The sequence below is a fragment of the Entelurus aequoreus genome, linkage group LG04, assembly GCF_033978785.1.
Source record: "Entelurus aequoreus isolate RoL-2023_Sb linkage group LG04, RoL_Eaeq_v1.1, whole genome shotgun sequence".
NCBI classification, from domain to species: domain Eukaryota; kingdom Metazoa; phylum Chordata; class Actinopteri; order Syngnathiformes; family Syngnathidae; genus Entelurus; species Entelurus aequoreus.
This window is the reverse complement of record NC_084734.1, coordinates 89,985,748-90,005,472: the sequence shown is the minus strand read 5'-3', so window position 1 is coordinate 90,005,472 and position 19,725 is coordinate 89,985,748. Positions and strand designations below refer to the sequence as shown.

Here is a 19,725-nt window from a genome sequence, read left to right as displayed (position 1 = left end):
CTCTCGTTTAGTCGGCCACACTCTCGTTTAGTCGGCCACACTCTCGTTTAGTCGGCCACACTCTCTTTTAGTCGGCCACACTCTCGTTTAGTCGGCCATACTCTCTTTTGGTCGGCCACACTCTCTTTCAGTCGGCCGCACTCTCGTTTAGTCGGCCACAATTTGTGTTTGGCGACACCTAGTGGTCACAATAATTCATTAAACTAAAAGCATGACGCAGTAAGTTGACTGATCCAGATAAGTTTGTTAGTGGGTACTTTCTAATAACTTAATATGTGTAAGTAATATGCAACTATAATTATTTGACACTTGCAGATTAAATGAGATCACGTAAATTTGGCTCGCAGTGAGAAACAATTATGCATGATATAATCTTTCAAAAAGAGTAAAATAGCTCCACAATTCGTCATCATCCTCATTATCATTCCATGCTACTTCACAAAGTGCATTAAATGTGTACTTGTTTATTTTGACAAATGTGGTGTTTTAAACTGCAATATCATTCAATTAAGGACACTTATTACATGTCTAGCTTTGCGACGGTCATAACTTTTTTTAACTTTAATAGTTGGACAAAATTATTTCTTTTCAGGGGTTTTTTTTTTTTACTTCTTTAAATGTATTTCATTAATAAATTACTCATTCATAAATGCTAATAAATGTGCAATGATTATTTTAAAATGTGTGTAATTACAAATATTATAAATTCCATTTAATTCAACTTCACCCAGTAAACAATGGATGAGTGCTCAGTAGAATAATTAAGATATGTATTTTTTTTTGTATTTATATTTAATTTTTCAACATACATCCAAAAATTCCCCATGCAAAGTTGATATATTCTAAAATAAAATTAAAAACACAGAACGTTGCAACTGCTATTAAAAAAAAACTAGAGCTGTGTGTATCATTGGCGCCAGGGGGCGACATTGTCACATACAGTCTCAAAGTTGGCAGTAAACATGGTGCTCGGTAGTCACGTGAGGGGCTTTTGACCAATCAGAGAGAATATGGCCAGAGGATCTCCTAAGTCAGGGGTGTCAAACGTAAGGCCCGCAAAAAGGTTTAATTCGGCCCGCAAGATCAGTTTGCTCAATTTAAAAATGAGCTGCACTTTTTTAATCAAATAAACTGCTGTTGTTCTAAATGTGTCCACTGGATGTCGCCATAGCAACTGAAGTCCAACCCACGTCACACATGACAGTTGTATAAAAGATGACGTGTCAGCTGACTTTAAGCGCCCTCTGAGTGGCGTTCTGTACAAAAAGTGCTCTTTAATTTAGTGTTGTTTTGATAAGTCATCTTAGTGACATCATGCACAAAAGTGCCCTCATAGCTTGTTTTAAAATGTCTCTTTGACAATCTTGCACTTTCTGTTTTGGAAATGACATGAATGTTTGTGCCACTGCTTAATAACTGTTTCATAAATACACTTTTAGTTGTGATTTCCCTCTCTGCATGAAAGTTTCAAATGAGCATATATGAATGCAGTATGAAGACACATAGAATCATCATACTGCTGTGATTATATGCATCAAGTGTTCATTCAGTGACGTGCGGTGAGGTTCATGGCTGGTGAGGCACTGACTTCATCACAGTCAGATTTACAAACATATGAACCCTAAAGACTATCTTATTCACCATTTGATTGGCAGCAGTTAACGGGTTATGTTTAAAAGCTCATACCAGCATTCTTCCCTGCTTGGCACTCAGCATCAAGGGTTGAAATTGGGGGTTAAATCACCAAAAATGATTCCCGGGCGCGGCGCCGCTGCTGCCCACTGCTCCCCTCACCTCCCAGGGGGTGAGCAAGGGGATGGGTCAAATGCAGAGGACACATTTCACCACACCTAGTGTGTGTGTGACAATCATTGGTACTTTAACTTTAAACATACAAACTGTAGCACACAAAAAAGCACATTTAATAAAAAAACGTTATTATGGTCTTACCTTTACTTATAAATGAAGTCCATGCGCAGCTCCTTTTGAACAAAAGCATCGATAACTTGTTTATAGAAGTCTTCCTTATCTTTCTTCAGTTTTAAAAGTCTCTCTGTCTCGATGGGGATCTTCTTTGAATTATTAACTCCTGCTTCGATTGAAAGTCCAGTTTAGAAAACTGTTTTATTTTAGATATGTAATCCTCCATGTTAAAAGTCCAGGCGAGAGGAAAAATAAACGATCGCTGCTAACTGTTGCTGCTTGTTGTCAGTTATTCTGCAGCCGAGTAGTCGCAAAGAATGATCCCTGAGATCACTAGTGCCCTCTACCACCATGAGGCGGGATTACTGCGAGCCTCACACAGTGCGTCTTTGCAGCCGTTTTATGATCGCTCAGCACAAGAAATACGTTACACACATACAGTTGTTGACAAAATACACTGTACATTATGTACCTCAGCTATGTAATGTATAATATAATTCATATAGCGATACGGTCTCACTGCACAGCAGGCCAGCAGTTAGCCCAGTCATTGCGCAATCCATGGTGAGGCTCAACTGGCTGGTGACTCACTGCAAGTCTCTTCTCAGTATTTGAACGGCAAATGTGAAAATTCAGCATTTTGAATAAAAATCATCTAAAACTGGTGAAGTTAAATGGAAAATAACTTTATAGTATAATCACTGGATACATATAACAATTTTTTTTCTTTTTAAATTGTTTTTCTTTCCATGATGGCACGTGAGGCCCCGCCTCCTCCCGCCTCACCTGACTGCACGTCACTGTGTTCATTCAAGGCTAAGGCAAAATATCGAGATATATATCGTGTATCGTGACATGGCCTTAAAATATCAAGATATTAATAAAAGGCCATATCGCCCAGCCCTAATATAGCTCATCAAATCTTAGCTACAAGCTGTAATATCTTACTGAGATCATTTAGGACCAAAACCCTTAAAACAAGTAAAACACTCTAACATAAAATCTGCTTAGTGAGAAGAAGTATCTTATCAGACAAAAAATAAGCAAATATCACCCTTATTTGAGATATTTCATCTTACTTAGATTTCAGTTTTTGCCGTGTACATTTTCAGAATGTGCTTGTTCTAGAACAATCTAAAGTTGTCTTTATTTTTACTTTATTTTAGTTTTAATGCCATTAATTTACCAGTCCGGGCCCACGTAGGAATAGATTTTCCTCCAAGTGTCCCCTGAGCTAAAATGACTTTGACACCCCTGTTCTAAATGATTGGGCAAAACAAACCAACCCTCACGTGACTACAGGGCGCCATGTTTGCTACCATGCTCTCTCTATACTCTGATACAGACACAAGTCTTTAAAGTCCCTTGTGCACCAACACAATGTGATACAATGAGTCCTGACCTGTGTTTAGCATTTAGATAAGAGGCCTTCGTGAGAACACCGGTGGACGCCTTCCTCTTCTTCTCCTCCTCACCACGCTCACCTCTCTCATCCGACCCTTTGTGTATCGTCTCCTAGTGACCATGACGGAGAAGAACAGTGCAGTAAAGAGGACAGCTAAAAGCAGGAGGCAGCAGCCAAAAACCGTCAGGGCCTTGTTCTTCGTCATCCACACACACGGGGAGCACACTGGCCACGCCCCCTTGGTCCCACAGGTGCGCAAGGTGCCGTCTTCAGGGAAACCGCCGTGAGTGATGATTTGTCTGTAGACATGGATGGAGGCCTTTGCTTTGGATTGGCGGTGAGTTGAGGTGAAAAGACCATATTGGGGAACATGACCGTCCTGCAGCTTCCACACATAGAAGCCCTGCAGGTTGACACGGTCCAAGTCACGGGCTGCAGAAAAGAAGAGATTTTTTTTTTCATTTGATGAAAACAATGTTTGCAGCTAAAGAAGAGCAACCGGCCATAAAGGGCAAAGTATGAACACAACACTGATCTGCTTCATACCTCCATTGTTTATAGCCGCCCTCCTTTATCATCTTTATGGTTCCTTGCGGTTTTATAGGAGGCGGCAATATAGTCATAAAATGTGTTGCTTGTGGCCGTGCATTGCTGATTACACACATACTATGCATTGATAAGTCCAGGAATTGGGCCTACCATCTAAAAAAACATGTTTTTTTGGCCTATTTTACTCTATAGGAGAAGCTGAAAGGAATCTACTTTGTCTTTAAAGGCCTACTGAAATGAACTTGTTTTTTTTAAACGGGGATATCAGATCCATTCTATGTGTCATACTTGATCATTTCGCGATATTGACATATTTTTGCTGAAAGGATTTAGCAGAGAACATCGACGATAAAGTTCGCAACTTTTGCTCCCTGATAAAAAAGCCTTGCGTGTACCGGAAGTAGCGTGACGTCACAGGTTGAAAGGCTCCTCACATTTCCCCATTGTTTACACCAGCAGCGAGAGCGATTCGGACCGAGAAAGCGACGATTACCCCATTAATTTGAGCCAGGATGAAAGATTCGTGGATGAGGAACGTGAGAGTGAAGGACTAGAGTGCAGTGCAGGACTCATCTTTTTTCACTCTGACTGTAACTTAGGTACAAGCTGGCTCATTGGATTCCACACTCTCTCCTTTTTCTATTGTGGATCACAGATTTGTATTTTAAACCACCTGGGATACTATATCCTCTTGAAAATGAGAGTCCAGAACGCCAAATGGACATTCACAGTGACTTTTATCTCCACGACAATACATCGGTGAAGCACTTTAGCTACGGAGCTAACGTGATAGCATCGGGCTTAAATGCAGATAGAAACAAAACAAATAAGCCCGACTTGAAGGATAGACAGAAGATCAACAATACTACCAAATTCTGGACCTGTAACCACACGGTTAATGCTGTACCGCCTGGCGAAGCCTAGCAATGCTGTTGTTAACGACGCCATTGAAGCTAACTTAGCTACGGGATCTCGACAGAGCTATGCTAAAAACATTAGCTCTCCACCTACGCCAGCTCTCATCTGCTCATCAACACCCGTGCTCACCTGCATTCCAGCGATTGACGACGCGACGAAGGACTTCACCCGATCATCGATGCGATCAGCGGCCCAAGGACGGAGGAAGTCAAAGTGAGGACAGCGGTGCGGCGGCGGGCGTTGTAGCTTTCGACGACACCCCGGCCGCCATCAGAGTCGGCAAGAAACATATATTTCCCCAAAGTTACGTACGTGACATGCACATAGCGACACGCACGTACGGGCAAGCGATCAAATGTTTGGAAGCCAAAACTGTACTCACGGTAGCGCGTCTGCTATCCAACTCAAAGTCCTCCTGGTTGTGTTGCTACAGCCAGCCGCTAATACACCGATCCCACCTACAACTTTCTTCTTTGCAGTCTCCATTGTTCATTAAACAAATTGCAACAGATTCACCAACACAGATGTCCAGAATACTGTGGAATTTTGCGATGAAAACAGAGATTTTTGTTTTGGATACAATGTGTCCCAATACTTCCGCTTCAACCCTTGACGTCACGCGCATACGTCATCATACATAGACGTTTTCAAGCGGAAGTTTCCCGGGAAATGTAAAATGTCACTTTATAAGTTAACCCGGCCGTATTGGCATGTGTTGCAATGTTAAGATTTCATCATTGATATATAAACTATCAGACTGCGTGGTCGCTAGTAGTGGCTTTCAGTAGGCCTTTAATTACCTCTGAAGCCAAACAAGACATAAAAGTCTATGAGATTTTGAATGGGGTCAAAACATTACTGATTCATTTTGTTTAATGCTCAAATTTCTCAATAAACTTCAGAAAATATCAAACATGTAATGTTTAATTTTGACCCTGTTGATCATACATTGTCACATGTTTAAATTATCAAAATAACTCACGTTATGCAAATGTATACCATCTGAAAACTGTGACATCATTTGATCAAAAGACCTTTAAAGCAGGGGTTCTTAGCCTTCTTCACCTCGGGGCCCAATTTTTCAACTACAGAGGCTCCCTCGCAATTAATAACACTGAATTAGTAATCTTACACTTGATTTTAATCATATTCAATAACTATAACTAACCTACTAACAGTTTACAACCCAGTCAAATGATAGAAAAGCATGTTAATCACAAATATTGTTATTTAACACATAAACCTTAGGCTTAGGTCAAGCTGAATAGAAAAATAAGCACTAACCAAATATACTGCATAAGAAAGGACTGATAAATAATGAATGGAAAATAAATGTACATATATACAATATATGTACATATATACATACATATGTATGTAGATATATACATACATATGTACATATATACATACATATGTATGTAGATATATACATACATATATATGTACAAATATACATACATATATATGTATATACATACACATACATACATACAATATGATTCCTAAATAAACATTTCAGTGCAAATGAAAATACAGCTTCACCATTTTAGTCATCATTTTTGCACTCAAGAAACTTCTTTATGACTTTTTAGCTCCAGACTTCTTCTGTTTGTTTGAGATTTTAATTGCTGCCACAAGTGGTAGAAAAGTGTATTACAACCGAGGACCGTTGCGGCCCATACCGGCCACAGCTGAGAAACAGACATTTTTTGCCGGCCCTCTAGGGGGCGCTAAGAAACACTGCTTTAAAGGGGTAAAATTAGGGCTGTCAAAAATAACGAGTTAACTCATGTGATTAATCAAAAAAAATATCATGTTCATACACAGATTAATTTGTTTTGACTGTAAATTTTGCTCCAAAATACACTTTATATAAAACTAACATTTAAAAAAAATTTCCTGGATGACAGTCTGACAATAAAAATGCATTGGTGTCAAAATATTTTGCTTTTTTTAAAGTGAATTTAAATTATACTAGTGAGTAATAACTTGTAATTAATCATGATATATCCAAATTCAAAAGTGTGATTAATCTGCTTCCAAAAAATATCATTTGACAGCACAAGTGAAAATAAAATAAAACATTAAGTTGTTGGTATTTCTGTTTAGGGCTAAAGTTGACTGAGAGAACTGAGCAAAAAAAGTTTAAAAAATAATAATTTTATGCCTGACTTTTATGTCCTGTTTGTCTTTGGGGTATTGTCGAATAACTGAAAGTATCGTAACACTGTATAAGAATTGGGCATTGCCTTTTTGAAATTTAACATTAAAAACACCTACAGGTAAAAATCTGTATAATAGAGTGAGACAATACAAAATATGGCCAAAATACAGCAAACAATCACTGAAAAGACAAAAAAGGCAGTTAAACTTACACTGTAAAAATGTTCCATGTAAATTCACAGTAAACTACTGGCTAATAATTGCATAACCTTTACAATAACATTTACAGTAATTTACTGTAAAGTCAAATGCTGTGAAATATAAGGGTATTAAGTAATTTGCATATTTTGATTACAGTATTGTGCTGTGAAATTATACTAAACGCTATGAAATCCTGGCAGGTTATTAAACAGTAATCAAAGTTAGCCTAGCTAGCAGGTTCAATAAATATATAATTTATTTTTCTAAAGCTGCTCCACCTCTCCTCCATGGGAGGTCTGCCTCACAGTTAAAAGAAAAGAAGCAAATGACCTTTGAGAGCCTCTTGTAGGTAACTTTGGAGATAGTGTTGCCTCACGTTGTCCTCCACTGGAGCCTGGTCATCGACCCCGCTGGCGGTGATAATGATCGGCTGAGTGCGCCCGTATCGCTCAGTCACCCACTTCAGGACTTTTCGCAGGCCCCAAGGGACGAGAGCTTGGCCCAGACCAGAGGAGGGCCAGGTGGGGTCAGAAAGAGTAAGACAGTCATGATGTTTTTGGTGCGAACTAGGAGGACCAGGAGAGACCAGACGAGTGGTAAAGTGATTCAGTGCGATGAAACTCAAAGCGCCTTTCAGTTCCTCTCTCTCGGTCTTAGTGAAAGTAGGCAGAGGTGATCTTTGATGGTTCGTTACTCGGGCCCTCTCCTTCGGGTATGTCTTCATTTCAAGCGGGCCGTGCTTTTCTTCATACGGAGTCCTCAGCAGCGGGTCCAGGAAGCGACCCAGTTCAAAAAGGAGGAATCTCTCCACCGCTGCCGTGTGTGACGACAAAAAGGGGTTTGCGGGTTCGGCCCAGTCGGCATGAAGCGCCAGCGACACCGAAGCCCCGTCGTGATGAGACAACTTCCTCTCGTGGAGCCTCCAGGCTCTCGCGTGAGCCAAAAGGAGGTTACGGGCAGCCTGGTGCTGCTCGTTCCTATCGGAGTAAATATCTGTCAGTCTGTTGGGCTCATTGATGGTGATCCAGTATCGCACCAAGGTGCCCAGCTCCCGGTAGCACAGTGCTGCATATTCCAGGAAGGCATCCACTGTGCTGTGGTTGAGCCAACCTCCGGAGGCATGCAGCGGACCAGGCAGGCCCAGTGGAGCTTTGTACGTGGGGTAGTAAAGGATGACCAGAGCCTCCAGGTCCAGTTTCTTCAGCTCGGTAAGGACACAGCGGTAGTATCTTTCAGAACAAGAACACAGAGGAGGTTTAACAATTTGCTAGCTGCACAATAGTACGTTGTGTAAATCTCACTACCCGACGCCTTAAGAGCTGCGCTGCTCAATTTAACTCTCAAACATGGTACAGTAAGTCTAATCTGCCTGGAACATGGGAACTCCGAATGGGATTGCGGGACGTCAAGGGCCATTTTAGCATTAATTTTAGCTCAAGGGCCACATGAAGTCAAATCTATTCCTACGCGGGCCGGACTGGTAAAATCATGGCATAATAACTTAAAAATTGAGACAACTTCAGATTCTTTTCTTGGTCTCACTTTGGCCAAAAATAGAACAAGTACATTCCGAAAATGTACATACTACAAATAATACTCTTGGCAAAACACTTAAAATCCGCTACACCTCCCTGATACCAAAGTACATGTCAAACTACTTCCTTAACGTAAATGACCGCCATAACCACAACACCAGGGGGAGCTCCACTAACCACGTTAAACCCAGATTCTGATCTAACAAAGGTCTTAACTCATTCTCTTTCTATGCCACATCAATGTGGAATGCACTCCCAACAGGTGTAAAAGAAAGGGCATCTCTATCCTCCTTCAAAACCGCACTAAAAGAACACCTCCAGGCAACTACAACCCTAGACTAACACCCTCACCCCACCACATCCCACCTCCCCGGATTGTAAATAATCAAATGTAAATAATCAAATGTATATACTTGTTCTTATGCTTTCTGAGCTCACTATGTTCACCGCTCACTGTACATATCCTACCAAGTCAGACCTACACTGTTTCAATGTCCATTTCTCAGATTATATAATTGTTGATGACTGAAGTGTTGATATCAACCCAACCTAACCCCCCTGCCCCTACCCCCTCCACATCCAACCCCCCAGATTGTAAATAATGTAAATAATTCAATGTATATACTCTGATGATTAACTTGTGTGATGACTGTATTATGCTGATAGTATATATTTGTACCATGAATTGATTAACGTGGACCCCGACTTAAACAAGTTGAAAAACTTATTGGGGTGTTACCATTTAGTGGTCAATTGTACGGAATATGTACTGTACTGTGCAATCTACTAATAAAAGTTTCAATCAATTCAGTGTTTCCCACACATTCATTTATTTGTGGCGGCCCGCCACGAAAGAATTAAGGCCGCCACAAAAAAATTTCATATTATTTTTTTATTTATTTTTGTAATTGTTATTTTTATTTTTTATTTTTTTGGTCCTGTCCAGCTTCTCAGGCAAATCATATAGTTGATGTAGATGCCCATATCGGCTGTTCACATTTACTTTACAAAAGAGAAGTGTAGGATCAAGATTTTTGGAGCTCTTTGTTCAGTGGATCAGATGTTTGATGAAGCTTTGTGTCTATCTACCACCACTACTGTTTTCTGTTTATTTGTTACTGACTGTGGCAGGACACCTCTGCCTCTGTTTCACTTTATGTTGCTGGTAAATAATATGCTTGTAGTAGTAGGCTAACGTTCAATTATTTAGTATGCACTAATTAAAGGGGCAGAGCTTTAAGAGACATTTTAGCTTTTATATTTTATAAGATATATTTTTTGTAAGAACCACAATTAATAAATATATTTCAGTGAATAACTTATTGTTCAAATCTGTATATAAATATGTACATAAAGTGTTGTAATTATATTGTAAAATGGATGGATGGATGGATGGACGTTTAAAACAAAACTGTTATTATTAATTAGTAAGTATACATTTTTTGAGCCTTTTTAGAGAAAATCCTATCATTGTAGTAAATTATGCAAATTACTCGCTGATGACCACGCCCATAGCCACGCCCCCACCGCCACAGATATCTTGGCTGTTTATGGGAAACACTGCAATCAATCAATCAAAAACGTAAGTGCCCAAAAATTCCCACCTCTTCTGGTCTGTGTCAACTGAATTAGCCTAATAAGTGGTGTTTTTAACTATAATTATTCTGCAAGTTCTCTCAATAGCCTAACTTGCAATGCTGCACATTTCCAGTTCATTACCAATAATCCCCATAAATCCCCACCTATTGCTTTTAAATCCTATTAATTCCCATGGAAAGTTTCCACCTTGGAGAATTTGTCATAGTTAAAGCAGTGAAATGTATCCTTCATAAAAACACAGAAAAAAACAGTATAAAGTCACAGAAACCAACCTCGATAAAACTAGGTCAATAAAAAGTCAGTAAAAGATGCAAGTAGAGATGTCCGATAATATCAGACTGCCGATATTATCGGCCGATAAATGCTTTAAAAATGTAATATCGGAAATTATCTGTATCAGTTTCAAAAAGTAAAATGTATGACTTTTTAAAAGGCCGCTGTGTACACGGCCGTAGGGAGAAGTACAGAGCGCCAATAAACCTTAAAGGCACTGCCTTTGCGTGCCGGCCCAGTCACATAATATCTACAGCTTATCACACACAAAGAAGTGAATGCAATCCATACTTGGTCAACAGCCATACAGGTCACACTGAGGGTGGTCGTATAAACAACATTAACACAGTTACAAATATGCGCCACACTGTGAACCCACACCAAACAAGAATGACAAACACATTTCGGGAGAACATCCACACCGTAACACAACATAAACACAACAGAACAAATACCCAGAACCCCTTGCAGCACTAACTCTTCCGGGACGCTACAATATACGAATGACCTTGACACTCCAACAACAGGAGCAGGCTGTTCTGAAAACACCCCTGAGGACACCTTAATGATGGACGCTTTTGACCTCCCTCCCTCCCTCCTCAACGACACCTGGAGTCGAACTTTTGCTTGCATGCAGAACGGCCCCAGGCCTATGAACATGAACACTACATCAACACACCCAAGACAATGGGCATATACACACACACACAACCCCTCCCCCACCCCACGCCTTCACCACCCCTTGATTCCCCTTCGGGGTGATGGACGGCTGGCAGCGCTTCATAGCAGCAGTCGACCTCCAGGGCCCCAACTCCCCCTCTCCCCTCTGTTGCGAGTTGTCGTGATTAAATGTAACATGTTTATGTGTGCATGGCATGGAGGTTTTTTCCCACTCCAGACTAGGCCCCCTTAGGAGCCCAGTCTAGATTGTATTTTTTTACTCATCTTCTTCCCCAGCGTTTTACCTTTTTCCCCACCTTTTACCCATCAGCGTTCCTGTTCTGTAACCCTGTACACTGTTTGTTTGTCTAATCTTGAACGGGTTTGTGCTGAAAACATAATTACGTTGTACTTGTGCAATGACAATAAAGACCTATCCTATCCTATCCTATCCACCCCCCGCTACCCCCTACCCCCACCTCAACCCCGCCCACCTCAACCTCCTCATGCTCTATCAGGGAGAGCATGTCCCAAATTCCAAGCTGCTGTTTTGAGGCATGTTAAAACAAATAATGCACTTTGTGACTTCAATAATAAATATGGCAGTGCCATGTTGGCACTTTTTTCCATAACTTGAGTTGATTTATTTTGTAAAACCTTGTTACATTGTTTAATGCATCCAGCGGGGCATCACAACAAAATTAGGCATAATAAAGTGTTCATTCCACAACTGTATATATCGGTATCGGTTGATATCGTAATCGGTAATTGACAATATCGGAATATCGGCAAAAAAGCCACTATCGGACATCTCTAGATGCAAGGGTGGCAATAATCCTATTTTTACCTCAGCGCCTCCGTATTTACTTGAGAGAGGTCTCCATGTGGTAGTATCAGAGACCAGTTTAGAGCAAAGCGATAATGCGATGCTCCAGTAGATGCAAACAGGTGAAGGTGGCTACGAATGGTCAGATAATCAGTGCACTGGGAACGATTAGTAGGAAGCTTCTCTCCTGGGATCGGATGCAACGATCCGTCTCCTGTCCAGTTCCAACTGTACACATGAGGATCTATGAACTGGGGGGAGAAAGGGTAGAAGCGGGCCTAGGAACAAAAAACAAAGATCATTAGGGGAGGATTTGTTGCGATTCATCATCTCGTCTTAGTACCTGCAAGGTGGAGTCAGCGACGCCCCAGTGAAAGTCGCAGGGGAAACGACCCTTGACCTCTCCAGGTGTCTCCAATGTGGGGAAACCGTTGTCAGCAATAACATGTTTGTAGTACTGAGCTGTGGTTTTGGGCGTCCTCTTTCTGTCAGAGTGACTGAAGTCGACGAAGAAAAGGCCCCGGCGGACAGAGTAGCCGTAATTCCATTCAAAGCCGTCTACCAGCGACCATGCGGTGTAGCCTAGCAACCGCACACCGTCCAGCCTGGCAGCTGAAACACAGCCATCACAAGTTGAAGTACCATGTAACATTTAGATCAGAGGTCGGCAACCCACAATGTTGAAAGAGCCATATTGGACCACAAGTACAAAAGAGTAATCCGTCTGGAGCCGCAAAAAATTAAAAGACTTATTTAAGTGTTATAATGATGGCAACTCATGATGTAAGTGGCCAATTAGCTGTACCGTATTTTTCGGAGTATAAGTCGCTCCGGAGTATAAGTCACACCGGCCGAAAATGCATAATAAAGAAGGAAAAAAACATATATAAGTCGCACTGGAGTATAAGTCGCATTTTTTGGGGAAATGTATTTGATAAAAGCCAACAGCAAGAATAGACATTTGAAAGGCAATTTAAAATGTCTAAAGAATAGTGAACAACAGGCTGAATAAGTGTACGTTATATGAGGCATAAATAACCAACTGCTATGTTAACCTCACATATTATGGTAAGAGTCATTCAAATAACTATAACATATAGAACATGCTATACGTTTACCAAACAATCTGTCACTCCTAATCGCTAAATCCCATGAAATCTTATACGTCTAGTCTCTTACGTGAATGACATCAATAATATTATTGGATATTTGACGCTAATGTGTTAATAATTTCACACACAAGTCGCTCCTGAGTATAAGTCACACCCCCGGCCAAACTATGAATAAAACTGCGACTTATAGTCCGAAAAATACGGTACCTTAAAGGTAGAAAAGCACTGTACAAGTATAACCCATTTACCATTTATTTAGCAACATCACAAGGTCTCTATTTCTGTCTTTTTTGTGATAAATGTATTTTCTGTTGACTTCTCAACACATTTATTTTCATAATACTGACATGAGTTAGCTCCCAAAGTGTATCCTATCCTGCCAAATGCCTTGTTATTGTCTTACTTAGTCAATCTTTATCTGGAAATGACACCAAAAGAGGAAAAAGCTGTTGAAGTTTGAAGATATAATATTTTAGAATAGGGATGGTTTTGTTTTTCAAACAAAGTACCGTATTTTTCGGAGTATAAGTCGCTCCGGCCGAAAAAGCATATTAAAAAAGGAAAAAAACATATATAAGTCGCACTGGAGTATAAGTCGCATATTTTGGGGAAATGTATTTGCTAAAAGCCAACAGCAAGAATAGACATTTGAAAGGCAATTTAAAATGTCTAAAGAATAGTGAACAACAGGCTGAATAAGTGTACGTTATATGAGGCATAAATAACCAACTGCTATGTTAACCTCACATATTATGGTAAGAGTCATTCAAATAACTATAACATATAGAACATGCTATACGTTTACTGTCACTCCTAATCGCTAAATCCCATGAAATCTTATACGTCTAGTCTCTTACGTCAATGACATCAATAATATTATTGGATATTTGACGCTAATGTGTTCATCATTTCACACATAAGTCGCTCCTGAGTATAAGTCGCACCCCCGGCTAAACTATGAATAAAACTGCGACTTATAATCCGAAAAATACGGTATTAGCCTACTATCAAAATGACCATGTGTCGCAGGCTGACGCAAATCTTCGTAATATTTATTCTACACATTTTTACAACATTGGAAAACATTAGTAAAACTTCTGAGAGAGTGAGATAACTCCTGGAAATGACTGTCTTAGAATGGCCAAAGATATAGATGTGTGTGTCTAAGTTAAAGAAAACGTGAGGCTGTCTTCTTCTAATGGATTTACTACAATTGTTGCAAGCTGGGTAACATTTGCTGTGGTCTGGAACAACATGGCGCACAAACAACTATCAGAAATGCAGCCAATATTACATACAGATAATGTGTACAAATAAACTATCGTATTTTTCGGACTATTATAATATGATATGCAATCTGTTGTTGTGTTTCCTAATTGAAGGTGTGTGTTGCGGAGTCCGACTTTGACGTGATCTGGACTGTACATGGGTGCTTATTTTGAAAATGTCATTTTGTTTGTGGATTGTATGCAATTTGTTGTGTTCCCTGGTTTTCAGTGTACATGGGTGAAGGTGTGTGTTGCTGAGCCCGACCTGGACATCATCTGGACTTGACCTGGTTTTAAGAACCCTTTTGAACAATCTGATCTCATTGACAACCTGGTCTGGTGAAGATAAGGTCCTTTTTTTTAAAAATTAAAAATAAAATAAGATAAATAAATACACTTTTTCTTGAATAACAAAGTAAAACAATATAAAAACAATTACATAAAAAATAGTAATTAATGAAAATGTTAGTGGACCAGCAGCACACAATCATGTGTGCTTCAAGGACTGTATCCCTTGCAGACTGTATTGTTCTATATTGTAGAAACCAGAAGATTGGGGGGGTTTTTAACATAAAAAAATACAATCATGTGTGCTTACGGACTGTGTCCCTGCAGACTGTATTGATATATATTGATATATAATGTAGAAACCAGAAATATTAACAACAGAAAGAAACAACCCTTTTGTGCAAATGAGTGTGAATGAGTGTAAATGGGGGAGGGAGGTTTTTTGGGTTGGTGCACTAATTGTAAGTGTATCTTGTGTTTTTTATGTTAATTTAACAAAATAAAATAAAATTATTGTATATATATATATTTTTTGTTTTTATTTATTTCTTGTGCGGCCCGGTACCAATCGATCCACAGACTGGTACCGGGCCGCGGCCCGGTGGTTGGGGACCACTGAATTAAGTAACTTTTATGACAACCTTTTTCCAAAACACAATGTGAGATATAACAGGATAATGCATACATTTATCAGTTGTTTTCAAAACGCTTACAAAAAAATGGGACCCCAAAAATTTACTGTGGGACCCCAATTTTATGACTTGATGACCCCATTTTGAAAATTCCTAGCGCCAACATTGATGGAGCATTGGTGCGTGCAAAACAGCAGCAGGCGGCTGTGGCCTGCGGGCCGTTTCTAATACTAATCAAATATCATCCCGGGGACCATAGATCTTTCATTCTGGCCCGCTGGCCTTGATTTTGACACCACTGCTTTAAGCAAATAAATGAAGTGCATTCAAGTAAATCACTTAAACAATGTTTTCTGGGTGGAATTCTGACAATAACATTACATTTGTGCGTAATATTGGCGTATTTTTGTAGTAGATTGAAATGTTGCAGGCAAGTAAAAACATGTGAATAATCACGATTAATCCAAATTCAAAAGAGGGTCTGATTTTTTTGGTATCATTTTATTTTAAACTGAACTGAGTAAGTTTGTGGGTTGAACTGACTTGGTACACCTGTATTAGTATGAAATACAGTATATTCATTCAAATTAATTGAGTTGAATTGAGTTCAGTAGGTTAACTGCATTAAACTGAGCCCTACTGATTTTATTGAACTGAGCTAATTATTAGATAAATAATAATGAATTAATAATTATTCTCAGTGCCATGTTTTGGTATTGTCAATAGTGCAGTGTATACGTGTGTTTCCTTTGATTTTCCCTGGTGTAAAACACTTTGCGTTGCAACTTGCCTGCGCATTAAAAGTGCTCTAATAATAAAGTTTGATTGATTGATAGATGAATTTAGACACTGATTTCTACTGTATTTCATCTACACCAGGGATGTCAAACTCGTTTGCATTGAGGGCCACATCGCAGTTATGGTTGCCTTCAGAGGGATGCTTTTAACAAGTGAATAATATATAGTATGAATATAAATGTGCAGATATAAAACACGTGTATAATTGTCTGTCTTTTTTTACGTACGCTGTACAAAACCAAATCTTTTTATTGTACTGTATAAAACTGGCAGCTCAGTCGCCACAATTTTACCGTAATATTTGCAGTTTATTTTTTATTTTTTACAGCATATAAAATAAAAAAACACATGGAATGAAATGAAATGGAATGGAAAAATGGTACCACTGTTTTTTTTTACGTAAAAATTTATGCAATTTTTTTATACTGTAAAATCTACAGTTGTGTTTTATAGTGTTTTATTACTCAATTACCATGAATTGATTAACGTGGATGCCGTCTTAAAAAAGTTGAAAAACGTATTCAGGTGTTACCATTTAGTGGTCAATTGTATGGAATATGTACTGTACTGTGCAATCTACTAATACAAGTTTCAATCAATCAATCAATCAAAAACTCTATATTGAAAGTGGATTTTACTGTTAAAAAAATGTTATTGTAAAATCTTTACATGAACAGTTTGTTGGATTACTTGCTTTGAAATCATAAGTCAAGCAAATATTTAAGTATTTATCTTTATTTGAACAATAACATTGTTGTGAAATGTACACTAGCATTCAAAAGTTTGGGGTCACATGTAAATGTCCTTATTTTTGAAGGAAAAGCACTGTACTTTTCAATGAAGATAACTTTAAACTAGTCTTAACTTGAAAGAAATACACTCTATACATTGCTAATGTGGTAAATGACTATTCTAGCTGCAAATGTCTGCTTTTTGGTGCAATATCTACATAGGTGTATAGAGGCCCATTTCCAGCAACTATCACTCCAGTGTTCTAATGGTACAATGTGTTTGCTCATTGGCTCAGAAGGCTAATTGATGATTAGAAAACCCTTGTGCAATCATGTTCACACATCTGAAAACACTTTAGCTCCTTACAGAAGCTACAAAACTGACCTTCCTTTGAGCAGATTGACTTTCTGGAGCATCACATTTGTGGGCTCAATTAAACGCTCAAAATGGCCAGAAAAAGAGAACTTTCATCTGAAACTTGACAGTCTATTCTTGTTCTTAGAAATGAAGGCTATTCCACTAAATTGTTTGGGTGACCCCAAACTTTTGAACGGTAGTGTATGATGATATAATATTTAGTTTTATTATTAGAGATGATTAAAGTGTAAATATATGTAATTGTACGCAGTACATTTATTTTTGTAATACATTTATTGTGGCGACTTGTCCAGGGTGTACCCCGCCTTCCGCTTGATTGTAGCTGAGATAGGCTCCAGTACCCCCCGGGACCCCGGAGGGAATAAGCGGTAGAAAATGGATGGATGGATTTATTAAGAAAAGGTAAGTCACTTTGTTTACACATATTTCCACGCTTTCGGCCTTGAGTTGGACACCTGTGATCTACACTAATCCAGGCAAATAAAAGTTAAAATAAATAGAACTGAATTGGAACAATGAAATAACTATTACCTTGTAACACCTGATTGATGAATCTCTTCATTAAGTAAATGGCGACCGTGTCCTCTCTTCCCACACTGGCTTCAGAGAACCATCCGCCCTCGGCCACCAGCACTTGTGGGTCATCGTACTCGAGCTTTATCCAGCCCAGGACGCTCCTAATATCTGGTGTCACGGCCTGGCCATAGTGGGGCAGGTCTCTCCCCAGTCGGAGGTTGTTCGGGCCAAAGGACAGCGCAAAGAAGTCGGCCGTCTTCTGCACCCACAGCTTCTCCCGTGCAGAGAACGTGGGCAGTAGGGAACCATGCCGGGTTTTTAGGGAGGCTGGGTAGTCTCCGTCGCCGAAGATGGGATTGGCGAACCAACCCAGCACAGCCTCCATTGATTGTTGACAGAGCTCGACATTGGCGGCTGTGGACTGGCCTTTTTGAGGCTCCACCCAATGGGAGCCCAAGGCAATGGACACTTTACCCCTCTGCGCTGGACGGAAGTGGGTGTTATAGGCGTGCCAGGCCTTGGCATGTGCCTGGCAGTCAGAGACAAAAACAGTATCATATCACTCCATTCAAAAGTTGGCAATTATTGCTGTTTAAAAATGATCGACTGCGTAAACAACAAATATACAACTGCCGTAACTTGAGTAGCAGATAATCACAGGCGGTGCCTGATTATGACCTTTTTCTCATCTAAGCGTCAACACACGCCATCTGTGCAGCGCTCTGCACTGCAAAAAATAAACACTGAGTGATTATTATTGAGGCATATCTCCCAAGACTTCCTGTCACAAACTGTGCTGACAAGATGGACTTTGGACCCCAATAACTTATGTGTCCTGTTTACTGACGCAAAAACGACCAATTGAAATACAAGAAAACGTCGCTTTAAGACTTACCCTGATCAGATTGTGGGCCGCCGTCAGAGAGCCAGCGAGCCCCCCTATTTCTCCAGGGGCGTGCACCCCCGTACCGTACCCTTGGACGGCCACCAGGTATGGGTTATGCATGGTCAGCCAGTACTTGACACGGTCCCCAAATGTGCGGAAACAAAACGTGGCGTAGTCCTCAAACAATGGAACGAGTGTGCCATTTTTCCAGCCTCCGTGTTCCTTCTGCAGGAGCAGTGGCAGATCCCAGTGATGGACGGTAACAACGGGCTCAATCCGCTTTTCCACCAGCTTGTTTATGAGGCGGTTGTAGTGCTCCACGGCACGCTCATTGGGATGGATCCCATCCAGGAACAGTCTAGGCCAGGAGAGTGAAAAGGTGTATGACTTCACCCCAAGATACTCCAGCTCCTGCACATCTTCTTCCCACCGAGCATAGCTGTCGCTCGCTACATCGGCGGTCTCTGATTGGGTGAAGTTATCCCAAATGGATGGTGCCTTTCCGTCCCGCGATCCTTCCGTCTGGAAGGCAGACGTCCCAGACCCCCAAAGGAATCCTGAAGGAAAAGTATCATGAAGGAAAGACTCCTCTAGAGTGACAGGGACCGGCTTGGGGTTCTGCCACATCTGTCTGCCATCGCCAGCCGAGCCTCGGTGCCAACAACAGGCCAACCATAGGAGTAAGAGCCACTGAACCCTGTGATGGGGTGGGTGGTCCAGCTCCAGCATGGTGATGGAGTCTCGTCGCAGAGCTAGGTATCGGTTCTTTTAAAAAATGTCTGATCCATGCTGGCAGAGGAACGATACAGGAGCACAATGTGAAGCCGTGTGGTGCTGCTGGATCACTGTCACCTGCTAAGACCTTTCCATTCTGTGCACTGCACTCAGCCCCGCCCTCCCACCTCATGGTTGCACATACAAAGGTTGACTCATAAGCAAGTACCTTGCTGGTGCTACTATGAGATTGTTGTTTTAGGTATCACTATCAGCACATAAAACACACACAGATAAATCACACATGCATTTTTTTTTGTGTCAATTTGCACACTGACCTCTCCTA

At 40.3% G+C, this 19,725-nt stretch overlaps 1 protein-coding gene across 1 annotated transcript; it reads right to left on the bottom strand.

Annotated features, from left to right (window-relative positions):
- Nucleotides 1-807: 807 nt before the first annotated feature.
- klb (klotho beta) lies at nt 808-19,474 on the bottom strand. The gene is made up of 6 exons (XM_062045986.1): nt 18,675-19,474; nt 17,795-18,308; nt 12,399-12,667; nt 12,077-12,333; nt 7,493-8,391; nt 808-3,760 (listed from the first exon to the last, which is right to left on the bottom strand). Exons 1-6 carry the CDS (start codon nt 19,392-19,394, stop codon nt 3,339-3,341), a joined length of 3,081 nt encoding a protein of 1,026 aa, XP_061901970.1. The 5' UTR covers nt 19,395-19,474; the 3' UTR covers nt 808-3,338.
- Between the last annotated feature and the right edge of the window lie 251 nt (nt 19,475-19,725).

Excerpts from the sequence above, each read along its gene's own strand:
- klb (XM_062045986.1), bottom strand. The coding sequence starts at position 19,394 with ATGCTGGAGCTGGACCACCCACCCCATCACAGGGTTCAGTGGCTCTTA. Across the intron at positions 12,668-17,794 it reads CATCAATCAGGTGTTACAAG|CTGCCAGGCTGGACGGTGTG; the intron begins GTAATAGTTATT and ends GCTGTGTTTCAG. Across the intron at positions 3,761-7,492 it reads CCTACAAGAGGCTCTCAAAG|CCCGTGACTTGGACCGTGTC; the intron begins GTCATTTGCTTC and ends TCTTTTCTGCAG.